The 27,910-nt window shown below is 37.9% G+C and overlaps 3 protein-coding genes across 3 annotated transcripts; 1 reads left to right on the top strand and 2 right to left on the bottom strand.

The window, feature by feature from the left end:
- Positions 1-12,958: 12,958 nt before the first annotated feature.
- On the bottom strand, positions 12,959-13,975 carry LOC148905558 (uncharacterized). The gene is made up of 3 exons (XM_089039787.1): positions 13,849-13,975; positions 13,280-13,557; positions 12,959-13,093 (listed from the first exon to the last, which is right to left on the bottom strand). Exons 1-3 carry the CDS (start codon positions 13,955-13,957, stop codon positions 13,064-13,066), a joined length of 417 nt encoding a protein of 138 aa, XP_088895913.1. The 5' UTR covers positions 13,958-13,975; the 3' UTR covers positions 12,959-13,063.
- Positions 13,976-14,489: 514 nt separating this feature from the next.
- On the bottom strand, positions 14,490-22,602 carry LOC148905559 (von Willebrand factor D and EGF domain-containing protein-like). Its single transcript, XM_089040582.1, has 13 exons — positions 22,528-22,602; positions 21,720-21,793; positions 21,582-21,645; positions 20,225-20,437; positions 19,706-19,905; positions 19,155-19,626; positions 18,778-19,037; positions 18,213-18,327; positions 17,747-18,004; positions 17,082-17,196; positions 16,605-17,000; positions 16,430-16,530; positions 14,490-14,702 (listed from the first exon to the last, which is right to left on the bottom strand). Exons 1-13 carry the CDS (start codon positions 22,600-22,602, stop codon positions 14,490-14,492), a joined length of 2,556 nt encoding a protein of 851 aa, XP_088896708.1.
- A 186-nt stretch (positions 22,603-22,788) lies between these two features.
- Positions 22,789-27,880, top strand: LOC116301248 (uncharacterized). Its single transcript, XM_089040583.1, has 2 exons — positions 22,789-23,862; positions 25,271-27,880. Exons 1-2 carry the CDS (start codon positions 22,972-22,974, stop codon positions 27,014-27,016), a joined length of 2,637 nt encoding a protein of 878 aa, XP_088896709.1. The 5' UTR covers positions 22,789-22,971; the 3' UTR covers positions 27,017-27,880.
- Positions 27,881-27,910: the final 30 nt, after the last annotated feature.

Below are 27,910 nucleotides of genomic sequence, written 5' to 3' on the forward strand. Positions count from 1 at the left end.
GACATCAACCCAAGATGCCTGGGTGTATTTTTTCTCGCCTGTGTAAGTCGTATAAACACAATCTACTCCAGCTACGTAGGGGTTGTTCATCGCCATATATAATAACTTAGACCAATGCTTGCAGCTGCTAGGCCGGCTTTTAATAAGTTATGGTCATATTCCTCAGGTATCGCAGGTAGGACCTTCTTTGATGGTTTCTTAACTGTGGGTAGCTTCGTTTCGTGTGACTTTTTTGGCTTCTCTACGAAGTGAGGAATGTTCCTAAGAGTGTCAAAGTTCACGTCATTCGCCCCAAACTTCATGTCTTTGGTTGCTCGTTGAAGTTTGTTGTTGTATCCTACTACAGAGCCAGTATTTATAGATAAATTACTAGGCATTAACCAACAACCCGGGGCTACTGCGTAGTCCAACCTCGCCTTAGAATTTTGTATAGCTAGTTGGTAACGCTGTACGCCCTTGCTAATGTCGCCCTCCAAGATTGAACTTTCGAATAAGATCAAGGCTTCGGCTCGCGTTTCTTCTGCGGCGCCCGTATTTCCGATTATGCTGGATCGGGTGTTTACCTGAGCTCCCAAATTGGAATACACATAAGCTTCTATGCTGCGATTCAAACGAGCAAGACCAGCTCTAGTTAGTCCTTTACCTTCTGGAGGTATGAAATTAAGATATTGCTTCGTTTGCTCGTCGTTGGTAATCTTAATAATCAGTGGATTGGCCCCTGCATACTTACCACCCTCGTCTTTGAACAGAGGTCCGTCTCTAACTTCCTTAGTGGTCTTAGCATTTGGTTCAAAGAAGGTGCTACTGTCGTGAGTTTCTTTGTGATACCCAGTGTTCCATCGTAGATTCAACGCATGAACTTCTTTATCGCTTAGCACATGTCCACCAATCCCCCAATAAGCCCAAATATGCCCCAAGCCATTGTTAGCACCGGTAGTGCATCTAAAGTCTTTTCCCACAACTCCAAACTCCTTACAAAGCCTGTCATAGGCTGGAACGTCGTATTTGTTATCTCTAGGATAAAACGCAGCATCTCCCGGCAGCGCAATAACACCCATTTCATGTAGTATTCTTCTAACCGTGAAGTGGAAGTGAAACATAAATATCGAATTCTTCATCAAGTTTGCGCTTACCCCACAACCGCTGGTGGTACACCAAACCGCAAAGTTCAGTTGCTGCGGCCAATAACGCATGTTAGGACCGCTTAACCATTCATGAGATTCCTTGGCGGTGGTATGAACAATGGGTACGTCTTTGAAGATATCCCGCACCTTTAACGGAAAGGAATGCTTGTTAAAAATCCGCATGTTCAACGTTAAATCCAAGCTTGGTTGTTCATCAAATGGAACCGCGGGTATCGGATAAGTACTGGTACCAAGCAATAATTCCTTTGACCAACCTTGCACGGGCTTATGTTCAACATATGTTGGCTTAGGCTTATGTTCAACATAACCAGAATTCTTCAGTTGATCGTCTATCTGATTAACCAGCGTAGGTTTCAAATCCTCATTACTGTACATCCTAGAGTCGTTATAGTAAATACCATCGGGCCTTCTTTCGAACTTACTAGGGTCTGCATGCGGAAACATCTTCCTAAATGCTCTCCAATTCCAGTAATCTCGATTATCGTGATGTGGCTGCTCCTCTACGTTATTTCCAAAAGCGTCGTACATTAGTATATATAATGGATGTTATACCATCAGCACCTCCACTCTATCCTGATTTACCTACAAAACCCAATGAATTGAATGCCGAGAACTTCCGCTTGAATAAGGCAAATCTAATCCTCGCTTACTTAGAGGGTCAAACGAAGCACTATGAGGAGGTCAGGAAAAAGTATGCTAGAGCCCGAAGCATATTACATAAAATCGCGATAACTTCCGGCTCCATGTCCGTGGCGTTAACAGGCACCGGTGTTGCTACCTCACTCACCGGACCTGGAATAGTCGTTGGCGTTCCCTTGGCTAGCGTCGGCGCCGTCTGCGGCATCGTTTCCGCTGTTACAACAGGCATTATGAAACAGTTTTCAAGCAAAATATCCAAGCATGACACGACAATAGCTCTGTCAAGGGCTAAAGTAAATACGATCACTGACCTTGTCTCAAAGGCTTTGCGTGACAGAAAGATAGACGACGTAGAATTCTCGCTTATTCTGACCGAAGAGGAAAAGTACGAGAAATTAAAGTCGGACATAAGGAATAAAAAAACAGTCGTAAAAGATCTTTCCGAGGAATCTCGCAAAAAGATCTATCAAGAAGCGAAAGAAGAGCTTCAAAGAAAGCTCGCTCATTGAACATCTGCTTCGAAAAGAGCGTGACGGGATTCTATTTACATATCGAACGTCAGTCTAGAAAATATGCAAATTAGAGTGTAAGACATAAATATAATAATTTTCACATACATAAGCGTCCAGATGTGTCTGGCGTTCGCTTGTGATCGTGGACTTTGGAGCTGGGGAGGCCTAAAGTCCCGAGTTCGAGCCTCGCTGTAGACGCATTTGGACCGGTTGCTGTGAGTGAAAAAAAAAGCCTCCCCCACTCACAGCAAGCGTGGGGGGAGGGGTGGAAAGTGCGATTCAACCCCGCGATGGGGGGTTTCGCGAGGAAAAGTTGGAAAAGTCAGGGGGTGTCTCGGGACGCTGTCCGGAGTTCGCCCTCTGGTGGGTCGTAAGAAAGATATATGTGTATGTACTAGAGGGCCTCTGGCGCGGGATGAAATAAGCCCCGTAAGCCCAAAATGCAAAAAACCCCACTGGGGATAGCTTGGCGTTCTGCGCGATGCATTCCCCAGTGGGGTTTCTGGCAAAATAAACGCCAGTTTTACATTTTTATTTTCTCGGAATCCATCCTAACAGGGGGTGGTTGGGGTCTATTTTGTAAAATATTTCGTAGATTACGTCAGGGTAATAAGGAATATCCTTATTCAACCGACAAAACATCCACTCAGCTCTTGTCATATCAGAAACCTCGGGAATAGACTTACCGGTAATTTCAGACAAAAGATAGGGAATAGCTTTGTAATATTTCCCTAGTTTTAATTTTTTCAATGTCTTCCGTAGCCTTTGCGGGGTTGGCTCTTCTAAATGGTCTATGATTTTCTTCTTTACTTCGTTGTCTAAATATACCGGTCGTAAACCTTGGATATGACTCATCCAGTCCCTAAAGTATTTTATTCTCTTATATGGCGTTTTCTTACGACCTCCATTGGCGTAATATTGCTCTTTGGTAGCATTTGGTACGGCATTACGAATATTCTTACCACACTCGTAACACTGTGCTGACGTGTCGTCTTCTATTTGCATTTTCTTACCACAACAAATATACTTATTTGGCTTAGTAGGTACAAACTTGGGTTTCAAGCACTTTACACAGAAATCATAAGCAAACTCTTTACAATCTTCGCCTCCATATATAGACTAACATATTTAACTACATAAACACGGGATGCGGGTAATCGCGGTACAAATCGAGGAATACACTTTAGACGGGTAATCCTCTGGTGGTCGTTGCGCTGGAACCCCCATCCCCTATACTACTCAAGGATAATGCAAGAAGAAAACATGTCATTTAGCCGAGATCGCATGACAAAAAAGTTTTCTGCGTTAGATAATATGTTATCCAGATTATCCAGGTTGAAGGAGCTGGCAAAAAACTTTCTCGATTTCTTGACTAGTAGAATTAACTACAAACCACATATCAAACTTTGCGTGGGATCTCTGTGTCTTTAGACGTTTTGGGCTTTTTTTTTGTCAAAGACCAGGTTTCTAGGCTAGATTCAAGATGGTGTACATTTTTTCGTATTTATTTGCAGAAATATTTGTAGTTTTGATTCATATTTTCGACATTTTAAAAGCTTTTAATAGCTGAAAATTCACCAAACGGTGAAGTAAGCCTGCCAAATATGGATATAGAGTTGATGGCCACGCGTGTGAATGACAATTTTATTTGGGAGAAACTTTGATATGATTGCTCTTGAGTCCTTGGTAATCTCCAGAATGCTTTAATGCTTAGTAAAGTTTAATATCTGGTATTCAGAGTGTCAAGAAATCGTTTATTTGAGAGAAAGTTGCATATACTTTATTCAAGATGGTCGTCACGAAACTCAAGTAAATTAAGCGTGCGATGGTTGATGGGATTGAGCCTTTTTTGATCACGGAAATCATGCTTTTCGCTCCTAGACAGATCACCTGGTAACCATGAGCATAGGAGAATCTGCACTTAGCTTTATTTGACAAAAGATAATCATAAATTCTAAAGAGCAATTAGCTTTGTCCTGGGGTTTTATTATAAATAGAAGACCGTCTTGCTTTAAATTGCCACCACGATGAAATTTCAACGTCTCCAATCTTTACTAATTAAACACATGTTAAAGTACTTTACAAAAGAAGAACATTAGCGTGTTTCATTTCTTATTAGCACTTTTGGCTCAAGAGATTACAAGTTTCAAGTTTATGCTAATCAGGAGGTTGATGACGTCATATTCTCAACTCACAGTCCTTCAACGTAGATTTCACTATATCTTTTAGAGTATTTGATGAACGTCATCCAAACTTTGCTGTATACTTGTATTCAAAATATAAAACATGAAAGTGCACAAACTGTGGTTGCTATGGCAACACACTGGTGTTCAGGCTACTAACAACGATTTTAATCTTTCAGCGATAGCTTCTTCATTTTTTAACTTGAGCAGTAAATTGTTTGGATAAATTTGTTTCTAATACCATAAAATATAGTCTAACCTAGCCTTATTCGATACCATCTCTCGTAAAGGTAGACATTTCAAAAACCTGAATTTTAGGTAGGAGTGGCGGCCTGGAACCCTGGCTGTTGTATTGGCAAATTTTATGAAACTGCTAGAGTACTATAAGGTTGGTTGATTTTGATTGAAATTGGGCTGAGGTAAAGCTTATCATAAACTTTGGTTACTAAAGGCATACGGGAATATGACGTCATCAAGAAAAATGGCTGCCATTTTTAAAACTTCTATATCTTTTGAAAAAACAAAACAAGATATTTGAAAAAGGAAAGTTAAATTTTACTTCTCTATTAAAGGTCTCAATCCAGGCAAAAAACAGAGCAAGTCAGAAATTTGATCGTGGCGGCACTTTAAACGTAGCTGATCCCGATAAACAATACTTGGGTAAAGCGCTGAGTAGACGCCAGGACTATTACTTAAGGAGCTGACCTGTCTCTAACGAGTCAGAAAGGACAAAGTGCTGAAATGAACTTGAATCAGTGCTTTCAGTTACTTCGAAATGAACTTAGTGATAGCAAATAAGATGACCAGTCAAGGGAAGACGATTATTAGCTCTTCCTTACATAAGTAGGGTCGGACAACTAGTAACCGCTAGTTTTATCAGTTTAAAATAACTACTTAAGCCTCGTTCACACTGGCGTTGTAAGCATCGCAATCGTAATCGTAGTCGCAATCGTAATCTTAAGAAGGTTACGTTCTAGTTTATCGTAAGCCTCGCTTCCTTCATCATCATGATCGTCACTAGTGTAATAAACGATTACGTTTTCTTGGTTCTCACTCGATAGCAAAGTGACTGTAATCCTAATCGTAGTCGTAAGGAAACAAACCCCTCTGATCTTAGCTTCCAATTACGACGCTGTTACCATGCAACTTACGACGGCGCTCAGGCTAGCTACGATTTTTGATTCAAAATGAGTTTTAACGCTGCTTACGATTGATATTACCATTATGAATTACGATTACGACTCTAGTGTGAACAAGGCTTTATAATATCATGGTTATGATCATCACTTGATCAGTCGCTTCCACATACTCTGTTAAGACACTAGCAATAAAAATATAGTAAACCGTTAGATTTCGTTTGCCACTCAGTTATATTGAGCCGCTTTGGGGAGGAATTAACATTAAAAAACAAAAACAAAATAAATTAGTTGTTCAAACATCATCTGGAGAAATGTACACAAGAATGCCATAATACCTTCTTAATGATTCAGAAACTACAATATACGTAGAATTCAGTTATAACTAATCCATAAAGCTACAGACTTTTCTTTTAAATATAGGATATTGTAGGTGAGGTCGATTATTATTAAGCATTAGAGGTTATAGATTACGGAGATTAGGATAGTTTGTTTGCGTGCTTTCGGAATAGTCAAACGCTCTCAGCCATTATTTACATTGCATCTAAAGACATTACAATTCTTTCTCTTCCATACTTGAGCCATTGACAATGTGAGGCTGAGAACTACAAGTCGGACAGAAATGCCGCGTCTTCTTAAGCACGATTAGTGATGTACCATTTTTCATACCAATGTACCTTAAGATCAGCACAGGATAGTTTTCTCATCCCTGGAAGGTTTTTTGGTTCGATTTTAGGAAGCCTAACTCTTGCTCCTTCGGTTAATCCAATACTATTTACTTTTGAATATACGTCGTGTTTCTTTTTGCGCTCTTGTCTTTCTTCTCTGCGCTTCTTTTCGTATATTGCTTTTGCTTTCTGTTGCATCCTTTTATCGAACTCTTCCCGTTTCCAAGCAGACATCTTGTCCCAAGCGATGATTCCACGGCTAGCGTGGTAAGGCGTTTTGTGCTGATATGTCGTTTGGTCATACTCAAGATGTGTCATCCAGTCTGGTCTCTGTGGATACCTTGTCGTTGAATCTCTTTTCACAGTGTTGCTATCATGATCGGGATAGTTATCATAGTACCACTCTGGCATGGGATAAGGCACTGGTCCTTTTGCTTTCGATGGATTATCAGTGAAGGTCAGCAAATTTTTCCTTCCACCAGCCTTTGCTAGACGAATATAATTGGAATCATTTGGATTTGCTGCTCCTCTGACTTGTGTACTACGGTTTTCTGTCCCGCTGGTGGTACTTTTTCGCCCCTGATTCAAGTCAGGGACTTGAGATAGAGGTTTAGCTACAGCACTCGGCTGACCTTGTCCTTTTGGAGGAACAAAATAGCAGAACCATGTATCTTCGCATTCTGGTCGATCTATAGGCTTATAACGGGGCTTCATTACTTGTCTTTACACTAATTAAAAGTAAGTCGATCGACGAATGTTCGATTATTCAGTGTATCCTTAGCTTTCCTTAATTACTGTTCAAGATTTCCAATGAAGTTGTATGATAATACATGATGGCAAAATTTATTTTTTCTAATTCTTTTGTAAACAGACTGTTTGCCGTAATCATAGCAACAAGTGAAGGTGTCAACGATTAACAAACGCAACCATTTAGGTCCATGCTGCTAAATCTTTGATAAGCCACATTTGCATAGCTACTACAACACCTTTGACAGGTGTCTAGCTTCTAGGATCTCTTAAGTCCCTGTGACACAAATAACTGTAGTCGGGATAGGAATAAATATTTCGATCCCTTAGATTTCGTTTTCCGTTAATATTTATGATATTTTAAAAAGCACTGAACTTGTACTAAAATGCTTATTTGATAATCGTGAAACACGCGTTACGATTCAAACTTTAAAATGTATATGTCCATCAAAATGATTTTTTCTAAAATTCTGCTCACGGCACATACGTAAAAACACTTACAATCGTTCAATAAAGGAATAAATATTTCGACATACAAAGTATTTTGTTTTCCTTTGAAGCTTAAACTTCTACTAAAATGCATGTTTTCTTGGCCTGAGAAGTCCGTTATGATTCAAACCTTCAAATCTACTGAGATTAAAATTTGTTTTCCTTCAAAGATGTATAGTAAATTAACAAACTTAAACTTTGATGACCACTTTAAATGGCGTTCCCTTCTCTCCACACTTTGTTATTACTAACTAATATCGGAGGGACATAAAAGAACCACTGAGGAAGTAAATAAAGAAATACTGGTGATGACCACCCTATGTCTGGCCTTTACTAATGATTTATTAACTGGTTTATTGTGGGATGGGTATGGGATTTTACGAGGTTGGCTGGAAATTGGTGCAATTTACATCGGAAGGGACCCTAAGTCCTATTATGTGGCACCAGCCTCTGCTGGCAAAATTTCAAATTGATAAATAGATAAATAAATAAGATAATGTTACGTCCTCGTTGTTTCAACGGTATTTCACAGAACTCTTACAAAATACAATTCTTTAACCATTAAATACTACCTGTCTAAATGTGTTTACTGCGTTTAGGTTGCATTTTATTAATTGATTTATTTTTAGTAGAATCAGTAACATATTTTGTGTTTATAGATGGTTATCATGTTTTGGGCACATCGAGTTGAGGTAGTCTTTAGGTGAAAGCATTGAAGTCCATTTTTTTTGCAACATTGCATTACCAACCAATATTAGAAGTTGGTTAGAATGATCTAGCATAAGACATGTAACTAGAACAACGGCCTTTCTTTACTCCAAAGAGCACATTTCTTCAAAGGATTCATTGGACTGCCTAATCTTGCACTTGAATGCGTTAGCAAACTCGCAAGAGTTAGTTAAGATACCAATCACTCTGTGAATAGTGCAGTTTTCGTATGACTGTGAAAAACTCAGTGACGTATGCATACCTTGCCGTGACCGTGGTGGTTTCGAGAGGTTTGATTGGTTGATTTATTTCTCGCGCAATGTGATTGGTCTGACAGTGCCGTGACCTTGGCGTGACCGTGTCTGCGCCAGTTTTATGTTGTGTTCCGGGTATTTGATTGGATGGAGAGTAAATTTTTGAGTAGCGTGATTGCTCTGGCGTATCACTTGCCGTGTCACGACTGTGTTCGTGTCGTGAGGTTTTCACAGTCATACGAAAACTGCTCTATGATGAGGATTAGGTAATGCACGTAAGAATTCAAATGTTCAGTAGAATTTTACTTGGCTCATAGATATAAGTAAAATTAGTTTTAGTTTACAATGCCTGTCTTACAGATATCGATTATGGAACCACTTGGTCTGAAAACAATTGAAATTCCACAAAGTACGGATCATGAAAAGTCTTATTTTTTATCCCTTTGTTTAAGGTTTATAAATCTTCCTCGTGAAGAACGCAATAATAAATTAGTAAGGAATTCTATCTAAAATACAAGCCTACTAGGGAACGTCTTTCTGGTCGGCTTTACTTTACCCTAGCTTGTAGCTAAACTTTTCGAATAAAGAGTGGTACTCCAGGGAGCTAATCTCCGAGCTATATTTCAGCCTCTTCTTACAAAAATAAACTTACCTCCAATTTTCCGTCGGATAAATAGATCTCAACTTCCATTTGGTGTAATAAAGGTTGTCGTGAAAACACCAGTTATGTCAATAAAACAAAACAAAACAAAACAAAAGAAAACAAAAACAGAAACACACACACAAAAAAAAACACAAAAAAAACACACACACACACACACAAATTAGTACTGATGAATCACGGGCTTTAATTAAGCGCACTATCAAATAACTCACTCTGTTTTCCTAATATACGTTGATTGAATTTGTGAAATACGGCTGAGTTCCTGGACTATAGATCCGGTTAGCCTCATTTCAGTGTCTAAATAGATTCGGCAAATACCAATGGAATAATTGAAAAAAATTGTAAGGGAAACGCGCGTCATAGCACAACATAACTTGACGTTTCGGCTATGTGGGCGATAGCATTCTTCAAGAACGGTGATGAATGTGAATAGGGAGCGGTGACCACGCAGAGAAAACAATGAAAGGGGGGCTGTGAGGCACTTGATTGAAGCGAAGCTGAATGCTTCTATTTTTCTCTATCAGCGGTATCGAGGTATGGCGAATAGAAGAAGATGATGAGGACGTGTAGAATGTTCAATCGGTCCTGGTGCAGATAGAACTAGGGTTGTAGGATTCTTCTCGTTTGAATTGGTATAATTATACATACGAAACTGGAAAGCCACGTCTTTAAGAGCTTTCGAACTTTTGAGCATATTTTACTTGTACACCCGCAACTACGACCTTAAAATCCACCAGAAGGTACATATAATAAAAACGGGACTTACATTGGAAAATATCTAAGACTCAAATGAGCTACAATGAGCTACAATAAGCTACAATGAGCTACAATGAGTTACAATGAATGAGCTACAATGAGCTCCGACAATGAGCTACAATAAGCTACAATGAACTACAATGAGCAACAATGAGCTACAATGAGCTACAATGAACTACAATGAGCTACAATGAGTTACAATGAGCTACAATGAACTACAATGAGCTACAATGAGCTACAATGAGTTACAATGAGCTACAATGAGATACAATGAGCTACAATGAGCTACAATAAGCTACAATGAGCTACAATGAGCTACAATGAGCTACAATGAGCTACAATGAGCTACAATGAGCTACAATGAGCAACAATGAGCTACAATGAGCTACAATGAGCTACAATGAGCTACAATGAGCTACAATGCAATGAGCTACAATGAGCTACAATGAGCTACAATGAGCTACAATGAGCTACAATGAGCTACAATGAGCTACAATGAGCTACAATGAGCAACAATGAGCTACAATGAGCTACAATAAGCTACAATGAGCTCCGTTTTCTGATACGCATTAACGAGTGCATAAAAACCGTACAAGCATTTTCCATTCTGTACTTTATTTTCCTCATAGATACTGAGATTTCAGTACTGAGATACTGTGATTTCAAAACTTCTAACAATAAAACTAATATAGTTGTTGGTCTACAGGCCGGGCGACCATATTGACTGATAAGCTTATTGACTGAAAACGAACAATTAAAAACTTGGACGCCACTGCACTAAAGGGGTTTAGTTAACTGACAATTTGAATAAAAAGATGCATACTATGGCTACTTTAGTGATAGAAATTACTCACCATCAGAGTCACTTTGAATTCTTATTCTTTTCCGCTGCTTTGGAGGGTTTTCGTAGAGCGGAGTAAGTGGTGGTGACTGATTTACAGCGTTTATTGTAACTGAAATTTGTCCTCCACAATTCCGGGTCACTTCCGGTGATTTTGCTCATTTGCATACTATATCACGGAACATCTCATGCTAATTAACCTCAAGGAATTACAGAATGAGGAACTATTCTTATTTTCCACTCTCGTTGGCAATAACGAGGAAGCGTCAAGAAAAAAATGTAGCACCGGAAAATAAGAGTAATACAACGATAGTTTAGTGTGCTTTAATCTTACCTCTTAGCTCTTGGTCGATCCAGCGATTTTCTTTGAGTGAATACTACGACAATGCCTTTAAGAAACGCCATAGTGTGTCTTCGCTAATGCCCTTCTGAAAAATGTGGCACCGGAAATTTGATGTACATTCACTACCTTAAATGAATCCTGCATTTGTTTCTTTCGGCTTTAAATGTGATATGTGATTTTTGAGAAGTCCAGAATCGCTCGAGAATTGCGTCAAATTTACAATCGTTCTTCATTCTTCGTCCGTCATATTGCATGAGTAGCCAGGTTCCTCGTTGGCTTGGAAACAACGCTCTTAGTCCCAGTTACTATTGAAGACGCACTTTTTTAAACCGAGCGAACCCCGTTTTGAGGTTTGGAATCAAGGAAGCAAACCGCGCGAGGCCTGGGACCAAAATTGTTCGCGGGACATCTTGAAAGTTGTTGTTGGCGCGGATAGTCATGGCATATTTAATGGCGGACGAAAAATGATGAAAACGTTTATACAAGCTCAAGGACTAAGGCGGTTCTGGACTTGTAAAACTATAATGCAACTATAAGGCGGTCATGACCTAGTTTTGCGTGCAATTGTACGCGATGATGAATTACGGCGAACTGAGAAGTTCATTCAGCTCGGCAGGAAGAATGTCGGCTATCTCGATGCGTGTTTCACCTTTAGTTTGAAGAAACTTGGTTAACAAAGAAACATCTCTTGTCCTCTTTTTCACAGTATTTGTATTACCTTGTTCTTGAATAAATGACTCTACTGAATTGTCGAGTGACATAAATCTGGAGCTTTCTGCAGCCATTTTCACTCAATCTTCGATCTTGTTTCTGATTGGACGAACGATAATATTTCACTAGTGAAAATACATCGTTCGTCCAATCAAAAATGTGAACGGTATTTTTTCACTAGTGAAAAACATCGTTCGCCTTTCTCATTGGCTAAATTCAGCACACGAACGAGAATTTACTAAACTAGATTTCCGTGTGTAAATCTAAGTATCTATGATATAGAGTAAAATTAGTAACGTTTTTCAGATCAAGTCTAATGTGTTTTGTGTTTGTGAGTGAGTTCAAGCTGGTGTAAGCTTGTCCAATGCAGATGGTGCTACATTGGACAATTCTATTTCTATTTCTATTCTATTTCTACATTGTCCTGAGGGAGGGAGGGAGGGAGGGAGGGAGGGATGGAGGGAGGGAGGGATGGAGGGAGGGGGGATGGAGGGAGGGAGGGATGGAGTGAGGGATGGTTGGAGGGAGGGACGGATGGAGGGAGGGAGGGATGGATTGAGGAATGGAGGGAGGGAGAGAGGGAGAGAGGAAGGCAGGGAGGAATGAATGGAGGGAGGGAGGGATGGACGGAGGGATGGACGGAGGGATGGACGGATGGATGGACGGATAGGTGGATAAATGGATGGATGGATGGACGAGTTGAAGTTCGGTGAAGTTTTCTTGAAGAGACGTATAAGATAAGGTGTTCATTCTAGAGCTTTCAGGTTTACTCCAGCTCAATGCAAGTGGAACTATCAGCACTGCTGACAATCTAGGCTATTTGTTCAATCGATCCATTTCATAGTGTTTTTTTTTTAACGTTTGCTGCGAGGCGTATGTTTACTAGTATTGTTTCCCTATTCTGAAGATTACAGCTGTAATTTAATTTTCAGTATTGTAATCTTCATCTTTGGAACTATCTGTAATTGATAAGAATCTGCTAAAGATGTAAATACATACTTGTCATTTTCTTCAACTTTTATTATACATGTATTTTAATAACTTTTCTTACACAATAATAATACAAGATTTAGAACCCCGGGACCAATGAAACAATCAATATAGTGCATTGGTATCATTATTATATCAAACCTTAATAATAAGCTTAAATGTTTACGCCAACACACTTCAATCGATCCCTATTCATTCAAACCCCAATAAAAAGATAACGTTAACATGCAAGCTTACACACACACATACAAAAAAATCTTGAGGCCATGTCTTGTCTTCAGTTAATCTGACGTCTGGATTTAAGAACCTGAAAAGAGGTTGAATCGATGAAATATCGATCTCTCCGAATTCAAAACTCAGTGATCGTACGTAGGTATACGAATACTGTACACTTTAATGACTGGAGCTGTATATAAGAAGAGTGGCTCACATACTTTTTGTCTTAATAAAGATAAACGTACAGGCAGTAACAAAGACAGTAAAGCATCATTACCTCATCTCTTGGTGTCTTTATCTCAGTAAATGTTGGCGTTTCTCCTCTCTGGTACACATATCCAATCACCCTGAAGTAGTACATGGTGTCTGGCTCAAGGTTATCAATCACACAAGAAGAACCATAGCAGGCTTTCTTCATATTCAACTCGTCTTTCAGTTTTCCGTAATCCACTTGTACTTTATTGGATGAAGGCCAGTGCTCTGGTTTCACGAACTTCAAAAGTACTTCTGTCATACTCATGGCTTTAGCTTGTACTTTGATAGGAAGAGAGGGAGCTGTAGAAAACAAAAATTAAACAATTAAAGACCGGCTTTAAAGAGAACAGCGAGAGAGTAAAATTCCATACCAAGAATGCCGTTCACTTGTACTTGTACTTATTAATAAATATGACATGCGTTTATTTGATTTATCCGTTTCTTTGTCAGACGAGTAATTTAGTTTCGTTAATACTTACCTAATTGAATTTTAATGCGTCAAATGGAAACAATTAGGTTTGACCATATGATTGGAGTTGAGGCTAACACGATTTTCCAAGTTTTATTCACTTTTAAGGACATTTTACTTACTCTTGACTATTTTGCATTGTTTTCGTTCCCAGTCACGATACTCTCCTTTACTGGTAAAGGCAGACATCTTAACACAGTACTCAGTGAATGATTTTAGTCCAGTCACCATCGTACTGAACACATCACCTCCGGTAACAACAAATACTTCCCATTTGTTTCTAGGGTGCAGCAGTTCTTTGTAGTATATTTTGTAACCTCTGATGATACCGTTCCGTTGATCTTCTGGTATGGATGACCACGTGACCTTCATGGTATCATATCTGACTGGAGAGATGTCAGTGACGACTGGTGCTGCGTCAGGTACTGAAGACAAAATGCGCAATAAATGAATATAATCAAATATTCAATCAAAATAGAACTTTTAAAAAGGAGTATCACGCTTGTGAAATTAGATTTTGGATTTAACCAGTTTTAAGGTTCTTTTCCTCCAAGAGTTCACAATGCGAATGGGGTACTACTTTTTAAAAGTCAGCTAAGATGTCTCTACTTTATTTCACATTTTGACGATTTAATTAAGCTTTTAAAAGTATCACCATACATTTTCTTGTAACATGACACCACAGAAACCTAACTTGAGCTACCTGTGTTTTTGTGAATGTGGCTAGTTTCATATCAAGCAGGAACCCTGTGATGTACAGGGCTTACGGGCGGTTATGACGTATTTCCAAGAAATGTGCACCCCGCTTACCATCTTCGCCTGTCCTTGCCATAGCTTCCATCGTTTTTTCACCATTTGAGAACATCACAGTCAAAGTAACACGGTAATTTGTGAACTTCTTCAAACCAGTTAAAGTCTTGGTTGTGACCGTCTTTGGCACTTTTATTTTCCATGTTCGTTTGTCTGTATAACCATACTGAAATAGAAAATACTTATACTTAAAGTCTGTGAAGATCATTTTCTTTACATAAGTATTAGATGGTTGAAATTTAAAACTTGCATTAGTTTTCAAGACAAAAAACCTTTCTTGGTTTAATTTGAAGATTACTTTCTAAGCTTTATTTTTCGAGGATTTTATTTTCAGCGTATAAATATGCTTCCGCTTAGCATCGTAACATTCACACAGAACATTCATGCAGAACAGCGTAATCTGAAGAAAATACGGTAGCTTGTTTTCCGTTCAATGAGGCCATCATTACAACGTTGATTGTGTGAATTAATTTTTTCAGTGGAGAAGCAGCGCGTGCTTTGTGATTTGCCAAAAGATTCTTCGACTTAAGTCAAGTGACTATGATTCCATTTTGATTAAAACATGCATTAAAGTCAGGATCAAGACGAAAAAAATTAATGTTAATTTATACAAGCTTTACGTGTCATCATACAGCGTCTTAGTTGTGGTTTAAGTTGATGCCGACATTTCGAAGCCGACTTGTGTCCAAACTCTAAAGTTTTTCTAACTTTCAATCATCTATGAGATAAAAAATGTGAAAGAAATAACAAAAGGCCAATTCCATTAAACTATAATAGACGTAATTTTGAATCCTCCTTACGACAAGAAAGTGTTTTACTTTGCCGAAACGGTGTAGCAGTGCCACCGAGAAATAAACTCTTTTGTTACAAAGCCTTTTCAGTTCAAAATTTTTAAATCAATGTTTTAAATATCAGCAGCATAGATCATCACTTTTAATAATATGGTGTCTCCTAAAAAGAACCGTTGTTTAGTTTTAAACTTTTAAACGAGTTATCTTTCCTTTCCTTTTCCTGAAGGTCCGAGCATAGATCTTCTCAATGCTTCCCCGGATAAAGCATTCTGCCGAACAGGCTGTGGGACTTGCTCTTCGGATGCTCTATTTGGATAGGCATTGCTTTTTTGCGTCGTTGTTTCTCTGGACTCTTTTTGGGGATTTTTAGCATTGCTTTTTGTTATTTGACAAGATGACTTCTGTATCAAATTGAGCTGATGAGCTCAATGAGCGAGTCTCACTGGTCATATCAAGTGATGTCACTCAAAATGTTCACCCTTATATGACTCAAGGGAGTACAATGCTGTCAATAATTTGCGTTTGACAGGTCTTTGTCTTTGGTCTAGCCAATCAGTGTTAGCGAAAAAAAGTGAATGATGCATATCCTAAAATGTATTCGTTAAATTATACTCTTTGAAAATCACTCAGATCAACTATAAGTAAATGTCGATAAGATCATTAGAAATTTGCCAGATGCACTAAATAAAAAATGTGGTTGGTATAAAATAACAATAAAAAGCATATTCTATTCAGCTTCATTTGATAGTATTCGTGCTACTTTTTGAGAAACTGAAAAGTGTCCTCTCTAAAACTAAGATTCTAGACATCATGTATTTGCAACTAAATCTGGAGACTTGTAAACAAAATGACGTCACAACTTGAGCTAAATTTTCTTGAACTTCTAGAGAAATACGTCGAAACAAATTTAACCATGATATTCTTATTAGTACAAATAAACATTTTCAGCATTAAACATATTTCGTGTCATATGCACCTTTAAATGACTTATATCGATCTTTATCCATTTATTCTCTTCAAAACTCTATATCCCTCTCTTTATTCTTCTCTTTTTTTCTTTTTCTCTCTCACAATGCTCTTTTGTTTAACACTTTAAACTTACCTTTAGCAAATAAAAATCGACAGACTGTAAGTCTTTAGGTTCGTTCCATTTCACTTCAAGTTTGGTTGTTCCTATGGGTTTCACTGTGAGACCACGAGGACCTGAATGCGAACAAGCATGCAAAATTGAATAGAAAATATTTAGGGGAAAATAAGAATTGTATAATTATACTTACATTCAGCTCCAGAACAAACTTTCAGGCACCGTTCTCCACCAGTTCCTCTGGGACACTGACATTGGTATAATCCAGATCCCCGTGGGTGGTAGGGGTGGGGTACACATTTGCCACCATTGAGGCATGGACATTGTACTATACGTACGGTCACATGTATTATATCAAACGCGCCACACTCGTCAGTCACTTGAAAGGTAAACTTTTTATTCTCATTGGATGGCACCTTCCATGTCAATAAACCAGATGCACTGAGTGTATATCCAGTAGCTGTAGAGCTGAGTACAGAGTATGTTAGGGGACGGTTATCAGGGTCTGTTGCTTTCAGTTGGATCACGAGTCTTTCTCCTTGTAAGGCAAAATACGTGGTCTTTGAAGGAAACCTGGGAACTTGATTGTCTGTGCAGTTACAAAGGAAAAAGTATGATGTCAGAGCCCGTGATGTAATAATAGGTAGAGGTTTCTATAATTCAAACATACTTTTTCTACTTGTCCACGTTTTATGGTCAACATCTGGTAAACACTGCTGGCACCAGTCACGTGGGTTGGGTTCATTGGCAGCAAAGCAATGTCCCTTTATTAAACAGGAATTGTTCTAAAATAAGAACACAAACAATTACATTAATTATTACATAAGCAATGGGAAACAATATTTATATCATAATCTTACTTGTATAAATCTCAGCAATTTTCGTTGCTCGCCACACGATGATACAAGGCTATTTCATTCCAAGTGAATTTGAATGGCGTTATTTTTAGAAATGTCTGAAATAGCATATTCAAAGTTTTTGGTACTTCAAAAAGATGATTCTTGTCTTGTTATTCAGGATGTGTATCACACGAAGAATGAATGTGTACCAAAATCACGGCTTTAAATTTCCAGAATAGTAGCTATAGATTACATAAGTATTTTTGATACACGAAGCATAATGGGATACTATTAGTCAATTTTAAGTTGTTATAAATTTTCTTGGTCTATGGTGAAAACTATCTATATTTTGGTCTAACTCTTCCCCACCGAGATACGTACCTTATATGATACACGAGGCATGCATGATGACCAACCCAAAAGGTGAGAACCGAAGATTCTCCTCTAGTCATTTCTTTTACAATTTGGTGTACCTCATTGTCAATTAACTACTTACCTTAACTTCACATCTCCCTGATTTGCTGCAGTTCATGCACTTTGAGTCGTAGGTCACATGTCGCAGTCGTTGAACATTTGTATTGAACCCATCATTAGAAACCGAGATCAAAAGTCCCCCAGCCGGGGTACCCTCGTGTTCGTAGTCACCAAGTCTAGTCGGAGGCTCAGGCAAGTTGCACTGTACACCAAACAGATCCGTCATTTTCCCTTGTGATGTGACAGGAATTCCACGAGGAGACCAGGTACCTTGATAAACCTAAGATAACGATCACACATACGTTTTACCTTCACTTTCAACCACTTGCAAAGGCTTTACAGACTGATACAAAAAACACCATTTGATGAAGCTAAAGCTCATTTCTTCAAAAGTGCACAAAACCACATGGTTCCTGGCCCCACCAGTATACGAGGTTCAATAGTATATCTATATATTTCTATGTTTGTATATGATTTTCAAGTATTACCTTTACTTCATGTATATGGCATGTTAGGTTCTCAGATTTGATAAAATTCTGGCCCAGGATAGTTGTCCTTCTACATGGTCGTTCTCGTATATCACAGAGTCCACCATCGTAAATTCTAAGCAAGCAGTCAAAAGAATCACAAATTTGACTGGATTAAAAAGAAGTTGACCGGCTCCAGCGATCTAGTCTGGGGATCGCCTTAAGCGTAGGGTAATATTAAATTTGTCTACGAAAGACTACTTTGAATGAAACCAAAGGGTAACTAAACGATTACCTAGTTAACAATATATATAAAGGAAAGGGCTCGTTCAAACAAAAAAATTCCTGAACCCATATTTAAAAAACATACTTTGCACCAAATTTGAATCCATTCAACTATATACTTGGAAATACTTTCAGAAAAGGGCTTGTGCAAAAATTGAATTGGTTTTAAACTTTTATACAGGAAATGGAATAAAGCTGAAAGCTAGAACAATGATCAAAAAGACAAAAAATCCTTATTCCATTATTTTCACATTTATACAGTTATACTGTGCACGTACGGTTTGCGATGCATTCTACTTACCCCAGCAACTCAGGAACTGCATTAACCTGCAAAGAACAGTCCAGTGCAGTATAGCCTTCGTCACATATACAGGTTCTGTTCTTACACTTGCCACGTCCACTACAGTCTGCAGGACACAAGTCTTTTACTACCTCTCTGGGAGGCATTAAGTCACCACTTGGTGTGTGAGTATAGAGTGAAAGGTTTTTTAATGTGGCATCTTCACATATGTACTTCATGGTGTCAAATGCCAACACTGCAAATGTCTTGTCTCCTGACAGCTAAGAGTGTCAAAATAGAAGCAAATACTTGAGTTATTTTTAATTTCACATATCTCGTAATAATGCACCCTTTCCTGTTTTAATAGATGTCACATTAATTATCCCTACCAACATTACCTTTAGGTCGTTGACACACTGTATCATGGCATTTTTCAAGTTGGTTTCCGAGATCTCCTTGCATGCCTTTCCTGCTTTTGTTTCTTCAATTTGTGTTTTACAGTACTCGGTTGCCTCATCTTCTGATATGACTTCTCTTGGTGATCTCTTGTTTCGTATGCGGTTTACAGCGAGTTGTACATGAGGATCATCCACATAGTAGCTACGTTCCACGTGATCAATGATGTCATCACTATACCAGTGACTGTCTACAGATCTTTTCATGCCAAACTGTGATTGGTCATTTATTTGAGTGTTAAGTACTTCTATCTGAGTATCGTCGATTCTTGTGAAAAGGTTTGCGTTGTCATCGCATCTTTCATCCTGTGTTGTTTCACCTTCGATGCCACAATAGCAGGATCTCCCTTGTTCAACTTGCTCTTCAAGTTCTTGTTCAGGGAGAACATCAAAAAAGCTCTTCCCTTCTTTAAGACTGTTAAAGCAATATAAACAAAATTGTTGCAATTGTGCTTGCCGATGTGTTATTAGTTCGATTTGTGTCATTGACTTACCGCCAGCTTGCTGCAAATTGTTTTTCATCATCATGAGGTTTACCATCACCTCCTTTGTTCCAATCGTCTTCCGGATCGTCATTAAAGTTACCACAAAGCCCCAAGACTTTTCCCTTGTCAATAGATGGTGCATTGATACGAACATCCAGTGACCTTCCAGAACGTTCCACTGAGACTCTGATACCCGAAGACAGAATTACCTTTACATATGAAAAGCCGAAAATGTTTTTAGTGAAATCAAATAAATAAACACCTAAGCCGGACAGAATAAGTTAGAAACTCGCGAATAAAAGATTTATATAATTTTGAAAAGTGTGAATTTTGTTAGAAGAGTTTTTTTTGGAAGCAAGAGATGCCCGCCTCCAACGCGGAATGTTTTCACACACAAAATGTTTTGAAACTTTTTTTTTTTTTAAGTTTCCAACTTTTAGCTTCTTTAACAAGCTCTTTTAAGGTATGGTAATTATTACTCGCTATTAATTATCGTTTAAGCTAGGGATTTCAGTGATATAAATGTACCTCCTGCTCCAATGATGAACCACTGATCTTCTTAGTGATTTTAATTCCTTTCGATAGACTTCCAGGACTTCGTTTGAAAGTCCTCAGTATTGTAGGAAATGAATCTTTCATTGTGTTACACATAGATATAACTATGACGTCTTTTCCCTCTCGTATTGCTGCACCGCATACACAGGTCATTTGACCAGCACATATCCAAAGACGAACATGAACCTGTTGATAAAGGAATAAGGATCTATTATCAATGATTGATAATTCATTGTTTAATCATAGAATTTATAAAGCAACAAAAATATTCCTCGATGATTTATTGTCACTAAAGTAAAGGCAGGTTTTAGTTAGAAACAGAAATCACGAATCATCCTCTCAGTACTAAAAACCATAAGAGAATTTGAAGTAAGAGAGCAAATCTCAGTGCCCTATAAAGTTTCTTGAAAATCTATTTTTAGCTCCGCTCGCAAGTCTGAGCTATTTTAGCATGCGATTCCTGATTGGTCAGATTGTAGTGACGTCATGGGTACACAAAAGATCGTCAGTAACAAGCATGCTTCATGCAGTTGACAAACTAAACTTTATTCAATTTTAGGCATAAAGGAAAAAAACTGGATCGCAAGTAAAATGCCCTTCAAGCAGGTAAAAAATCTCTTCTGTATTAGTTTGAATCCTCAAATTCTAAATTTGATTATATTTTTGTAATTGGCCGATGACTGTATTTCTAATGTCTCTATGGGGACTTTAGAATTTGGAAAGTTATGGTAAAATACCTGAACATTGAGGCGAAGAGAAAATTCAAGGTGCAAATAATATGGAAGAAATTTCTAGCTTTGATAGCCAAACATTTTAATTAATTCACCTTTTCTCAATAGACAATGTCTTTTGCATAAAGTGACTTGACTTATTTTAGCAAGATAGATATTATAAATAATTGTGAAAAATCATGATGTGCCTTCTGTAGCGGTGATAACACAAGGGAGGATCCAGAAGGGCGAGGGGGGGGGGGGGGGGCAAGGGGGGGCTCAAGCCCCTTCTTCAGCCGAAGAAAAACGATGCTTTTTTATACTGTTTTCCGTTGTGTTGACGGAAGAAACTCAATTAGCCCCCCCCCCCCCCCCTAAAATTTTGGCTGGATTCGCCCTTGTAACAGTAATTTTTCTTCAGTACATTTCGGTGCAAATAATTTGTTCTGATTCCTGCGTGAAACAAAATATACTCGTCTTGCTCCTCATTATCTTAATCACTTGAACTTAAACTTTATTTACTATCGGTCGGAAACGCTACGATAAATCGGATCTTTTTCGCTGTCTTCACTGTAGGTACTTCGCTATTCTTATCGCTATTTTCTAGAAGTTCAATTTACCTGCACTTTCTTGGCTTGGTTGCTGTACATGACGTAGTCACCCAACTCATTGTAGAAAAGAAATCTGACCAAATAACACCCAACATTCAATATATACCTATGTATTTTATCCTGATAAATTGTTAGAGTAAATTTTACCTCTTGTCAAATGTGAACAGATTTGGATCAGTTGTAGTACAACAAACCTCGGATTTTGTGTTATCCACCGTGATCTTCAAAACAAACGAAAATTTAAAATAATAAATGAAAAAATAAATGAATGAATGAATGAATAAATGGATGAATAAATGAATAAATGAAGGAATGAAGGAATGAAGGAATGAAAGAATGAAGGAATGAAGGAAGGAAGGAATGAAGGAATGAAGGAATGAAGGAATGAAGGAATGAAGGAATGAAGGAATGAAGGAATGAAGGAATGAAGGAATGAAGGAATGAAGGAATGAAGGAATGAAGGAATGAAGGAATGAAGGAATGAAGGAATGAAGGAATGAAGGAATGAAGGAATGAAGGAATGAAGGAATGAAGGAATGAAGGAATGAAGGAATGAAGGAATGAAGGAATGAATGAATGAATGAATGAATGAATAAATAAATAAATGAATAAATAAATAAATGAATATAAATAAATAGTTTATTCAAACCTATTGCAGTCTTAACAACTGAATTACAGGTTGAGTGCGCTAGACACTAATACAAATACGTATAATAATAATGATTTATCCAGGCTTAAATTTAATCGTTACGAGTTTGCCAAATCTATCAGTCCTAGTGGGGAGAAGAAGATGCTGACTACCAGATCTAAGCGAGTAATGGGCAGGTATATCTATCAATCTGCTGTTTATTAGGGGGTACAAGGGATGATCAGGCACAATGTTCGCAATGAAAGCAAGAGGACAAAGGTCTGCCCTAGTAAGTGCCACTTAATAACAACCACTAGGCCAGATTACAGACGGCGCCCTTCGCTGGGCATTTTCCAGGGCTGCAGAAAGGTACTGCGGTTTCCTTGGGCGGTTTTGAGTCATGTACGTATGAAGCGTGGCGGCAACGGATTCCAAGAATCTGATTGGTTACTACATTTATTATGTTTCACTTCTGAGAACTGAAATCGTTTGAATTACATAAACATGGAAAAGTGCATATAAGCGCATTCTTTGACCGCTGGGGGTCTTAGAGTCGTGTGTGATGCGTGACTATTACGGATTCCAAGAAACTGCCTAAAATTTAGTCATCATTTTATATTTCTGAGTAAATTGATTCTTCGAATTCGTTACACCTCTTCGATCAATGATTACCATAAGGTCACATAATGGTTTGCAGCATGAGGTTCTTGGAATCAAAGCAATTCCATAAAATAAAATCATTCAATATTACCTTACCAGAGAAGATTCAAGATGGCACCAAGTCAAAAACGCAAGTTTGAAGTATTAATGTACGAGTCAGAATACAGACAGATACAGGCTTGGGTTGATAAATATCAACACCTTGAGACTGGTGGTGATCTGTTTGGTTTATGGAAAGATGATCGCACTGCAGTGGTGCAGTTCGTACTTGGACCTGGAAAACATTGTAGACGAACTGAAGTATCTTTCTATCAAGATATAGACTATCTTGAGCGATTGGGAAACCTATTGACGAACAAGGAAGGTTTGTGTCATATTGGTGAATGGCACTCTCATCACAGAATCGGTTTAACGAGGCCAAGTAGAGGAGACGAGAATACAGTCTGGAACAACATGGATAGATATGGTATCCACCGATTTTTCCTGTTCATTACCACCATTGAAGGCTCTAATTTATGTAATAAAAGAAAAGCCAAAAGTTCGTTTCCTTATGATGTGAAGGTTCGTTGCTTCCTCTTTGAAGTTGATTCAGCAAGCGAGAAAACAAAAGCAGTTCTGGAAGGCAAAATCAATTTTATCTCAGATGAGGTTCGAGAGAGTCCTTTCCGACTAAAAACAGAGCTAGCGAACGTTTTTGAAATCGGAGCTGAAAGTAAAAACTCATTGGAAGATATGAAAACCTTTGAAATAAGAGGAAGAGAGTCAGAAGAAACAACGAGAAACAAGAACGAAAAAAAATCAAACAAAGAAACGAATACTAGCTGTACTGCCCCTCAAAGAACCAACGAGACAACATCTAATAAAGATGTACAAGAATACAAGAAGACATTTAGAAGTACATGTTATATCGTACTCTCATCAAATCAAATAACCACTGTACCTTGTGGGTATACATGGGGTCTAATCTTTTTTGTAGTGGGGGTGCCACGTAGTCAGTGCAGTTAGAGGAAGAACAAAGAGGAAACAGCAATCCAAAAAGAAAAAAAGAAAAGCAAGTGGCATAGACCTAATTCGTATTGGTGCAACTGTTTCTTATATTACTACAGATCACTGGTGGTCATTCCCAAGAATATCGTGTCTTTGTTTAAGGGCTACATGAGGACACACATATCAATTTTAGATACAACAGACTCAAACAAGGAATGAGGAAATGACACTTGATGTGAAATGGGTAAACATTGCGCCAAGACAAATTAGGTCTGTTTATCATTCAAGCACACCCTCAAAGTGATTAAAAAAAATTGAAATTACAATAGACCTAATTTGTCGTGTGCAATGGTGTCCATTACAGACCTGTAGTAAAATTGTGCTGTGTAATCCACACAAGTGAGGTATCAGCGCACTTGTGCTCTTGTGCTCCAAAAAAAAACAGATTTGTAGATTAAACCGGCCAAGGAACATTTTTAGTCATACTATATATATTATCAATGCTGACACTGTAAACTGTGATTTTATTTTGCCAAAAAGTTGTATTAAACCTTTATTAAATGGATCTTTGAGTTGAAAATTACCTAGACTGCAGCTGATATATAATTATATTTATATTCATTTTATTTGCAGAATTTTTGCAAAGCCGCTATATATAAACAATTGATTGCAAAAGTTTTACAAAAATAATAATACCTACTGAGATGCAAGATATTTAATAAGATGCAGAATGTAAAACATGATTAAATACAATTGCTTAACCACATTTTGTGGAAAATACTTTTAACTTGACTTCGTGCAATACTCTTGTCTTTGACACATTAGAAGATAAATGAGTTACTTTTGACGATTTGCATCTTATTAGATATTTCTCTAAATGTATACAACGACCATTCTGCTATCAAATGTATATAATAATATACACACCAATTCAACCCTCTAAAATTCTCATTCTCATTCTCATTCTCATTCTCATTCTCATTCTCATTCTCATTCTCATTCTCATTCTCATTCTCATTCTCATTCTCATTCTCATTCTCATTCTCATATAACTTTATTAATGATTATTTTGCAAATAACTAATCGGGAAAAATGCAAAGAAGTGATTATTTTTAGTTTTCACTTACTAATTTCCCCACTCTTTGATATTGTCTGAATTACTTCTTTCATTTTCCATATAGTTATGCATCAGTAACGCTTAAGAAGGTCTTAAGAACTGCAAATAAGCACATTCTTTGGTTTGTCAGGGCAAATTGCGTGACACGTGACCACTACAGTTTCCGAGAAATTGCAGATTTCTTAGAAAACGCTTTCTTTGAAGAAGGGGAGGCTTTCATTCATGCTAGAAGTTCAATTTTTGGAATCAGTGCCTTCCACAGAAAATTTTTTGATAGGAGATAGGCATCCTCTAGAAGTACGCTAGGCGAATTTCATTCAATTTCACCAGAGAAGATTCAAAATGGCACCAAGTCAAAAACGCAAGTTTGAAGTCTTAATGTACGAGTCAGAATACAGACAGATACAAGCTTGGGTTGATAAATATCAACACCTTGAGACTGGAGGAGATCTGTTTGGTTTATGGAAAGACGATCACACTCCAGTGGTGCAGCTCGTACTTGGACCTGGAAAACAATGTAGACGTACTGGAGTATCTTTCTACCAAGATATAGACTATCTTGAGCGATTGGGAAACGTATTGACGAACAAGGAAGGTTTGTGTCATATTGGAGAATGGCATTCGCATCACAAACTCGGTTTATTGAGGCCAAGTGGAGGAGACGAGAATACAGTCTGGACCAACATGAAGAGATATGGTATCCACCGATTTTTCCTGTTCATTGCTACCATTGGTTCATCATCTTATAATGTGAACACTGGTTGCTTCCTTTTTGAAATCAATCCAAATACAATGAGAAGAGAACCAGTTCTAAAAGGCGAAATTGAACTCATTGGGAATGAGCCTGAAGATTTAAGTCCTTTCCGAAAAAAACTAGAAGACTATCTTGCTAATGGAGCTGAGTCCCAAAACTCACCACAAGCACTCGAGAGATTCAAGTCAACGGGAAAACGATCGTCCGATAGTGATTTTGTACGAGATCACAAGAAGAAAAAAATGAAAGACTCAGAAAATGATGACTTTAGTACAAGAAAGATACCAATTGTTCAAGAAATGGAGGAGTCAAACAATGTCAACAATCAGGAAATCAAATCAGAAAATGTGATTAAGGACGCAGAGAAGTCCAAAGTAAGCCAAGAGATAGAAAGTCAGGAGAACAAACTTGGTAGCGCACAGAGCAAGAATGACAATCTGCAACATGAAGACCAGCAGGCTGACCTTACTGACGAGGATAACAAACCAGAAACCCCAAAGGATCAGCCTCAAACTCCAGTGTCATCCGAAGAGAAAAAAGCGGTATCAAGTTCTAGTGACATGCCGAACATAGAAGTAACCAAGGTACAGGAGAATAACGACGTCCAGGCTGAGAAAAAGAAAGTCTTGCATGGCAAAGAATCTAATGATGTGCAAACAACCGAAGAAAGCAGTTCAAAAGAAATCATACCAAACCATAAAATCATAACTGTTAAACCGATAAACGATAACAGCAACGCTAACCCACCCCAGAATGCCCAAGCTTTGGATCAAAATGAAGGCCCTGGAAAAGAATACACTCCTCCTTGTGGGCCACAACAACGTGCAAGTGAAATAGGCGCTGATGAATTTAAAGATGCTCAGGAAAACGACGAAAGAAAGCAGTCAAGTGCAAAATGTAGCGAAATTGAAGAAGCAAAACTTGAGGGTGAAATGATAAATTTGCTTGAAGATAAAGATTTAGATGAAGAAGATGAAAAGATGGCTTCTTGCAAATATATTTGCATTCCGAAAAAGAAAAAGAGTGGCAGACCAAAGAAAGAAAAGAAAGGAAAAAAGAAAGAAAAATATGAGATGGAAGATATGACAAAAAAAGAAAAGAAGGAGCAGAAAAGGGTAGAGAAGGAAAAGGAAAAGGAAAAGAAAGAAAAGGAAAAGCAAAAGAAAGAAAAGGAAAAGAAGGAAGAGGAAGAGAAGAAAAAACAAAAGGAAAAGAAAGGAAAGGAAAAGAAGAAAGAAAAGGAAAAGAAGAAGAAAGAAAAGAAAGAGAAAAAGAAAAAAATAATGACAAGAAAGTAATAAAGAAGACGGAAGAAAAGAAAGCACAAAAAGCTAATCAATAACATCACCAGCAAAAATTTTCACCTTCCTATAATTGAATAATTTTGAAAGATGGAACAAAAAACAATGCCCATCGTTTTCTCAAAAATAGCGATTTTATCAAAGTAAGTTGCGAATAATAATAAGATATTAGATTCTGTCAGGAACTTGAATTCTAGTAGATAGTTTGGCTGCGATACATATATCTAACGTAAACGTGATTAATAAAAGGCCCACACACACAATGCGGCGATACTCAGCGCTGACATTAATTGCAACAAGAAAATCGTGTTTCCACTGGTGTAAATGATGGACGTCACACACAACAGATGCAATTATCCCGTTACAAGCAATGTCTTTCACAGTTGTGTTCGGGCGTTAACTTATAGCATCTTTATATTTCAATCAACAGCTTTACGCAATACTCCAGTTTCGAGTTCTCTTTGCTCTGCCTTAGTCTCGGTTGTGCGTTATGATATTCAGCTATTCAATTGGCATTTTGATCAACTTGTATTGTTTCGTTTTTTTTATGTACGTTTACATTCCTTACTATACAATGGGCCATAATAAATGAAAAGAACATGTGTGCACAATCGAGGCTAAGACTGAGCAAAGGTTAACTCGAAATGGGAGCATTGGAAACAGTTTCTAAAGGTCGACGTCGTCCGGAGTGCAAGATTACCATCGCTCTCTATATATTGAAACTGCTATCAATATTTGTTTCCTGATCATTTTAGTTTGAATACAATAATTTTCACAACTGTAAAGCATCTTAAAAGCAATTCAATGTATATATAATCATTTGTGTGATGATGAATTACGAATAAATATATATTAAAAGAATTAAGTTGCTTTGTATTACCGATTACTGAT

Source organism: Actinia tenebrosa, unplaced genomic scaffold, assembly GCF_029948245.1.
Source record: "Actinia tenebrosa isolate PJP-AT-01 unplaced genomic scaffold, QUT_ActTen_1.0 PGA_scaffold7__59_contigs__length_16204524, whole genome shotgun sequence".
Taxonomy (NCBI): Eukaryota; Metazoa; Cnidaria; class Anthozoa; order Actiniaria; family Actiniidae; genus Actinia; species Actinia tenebrosa.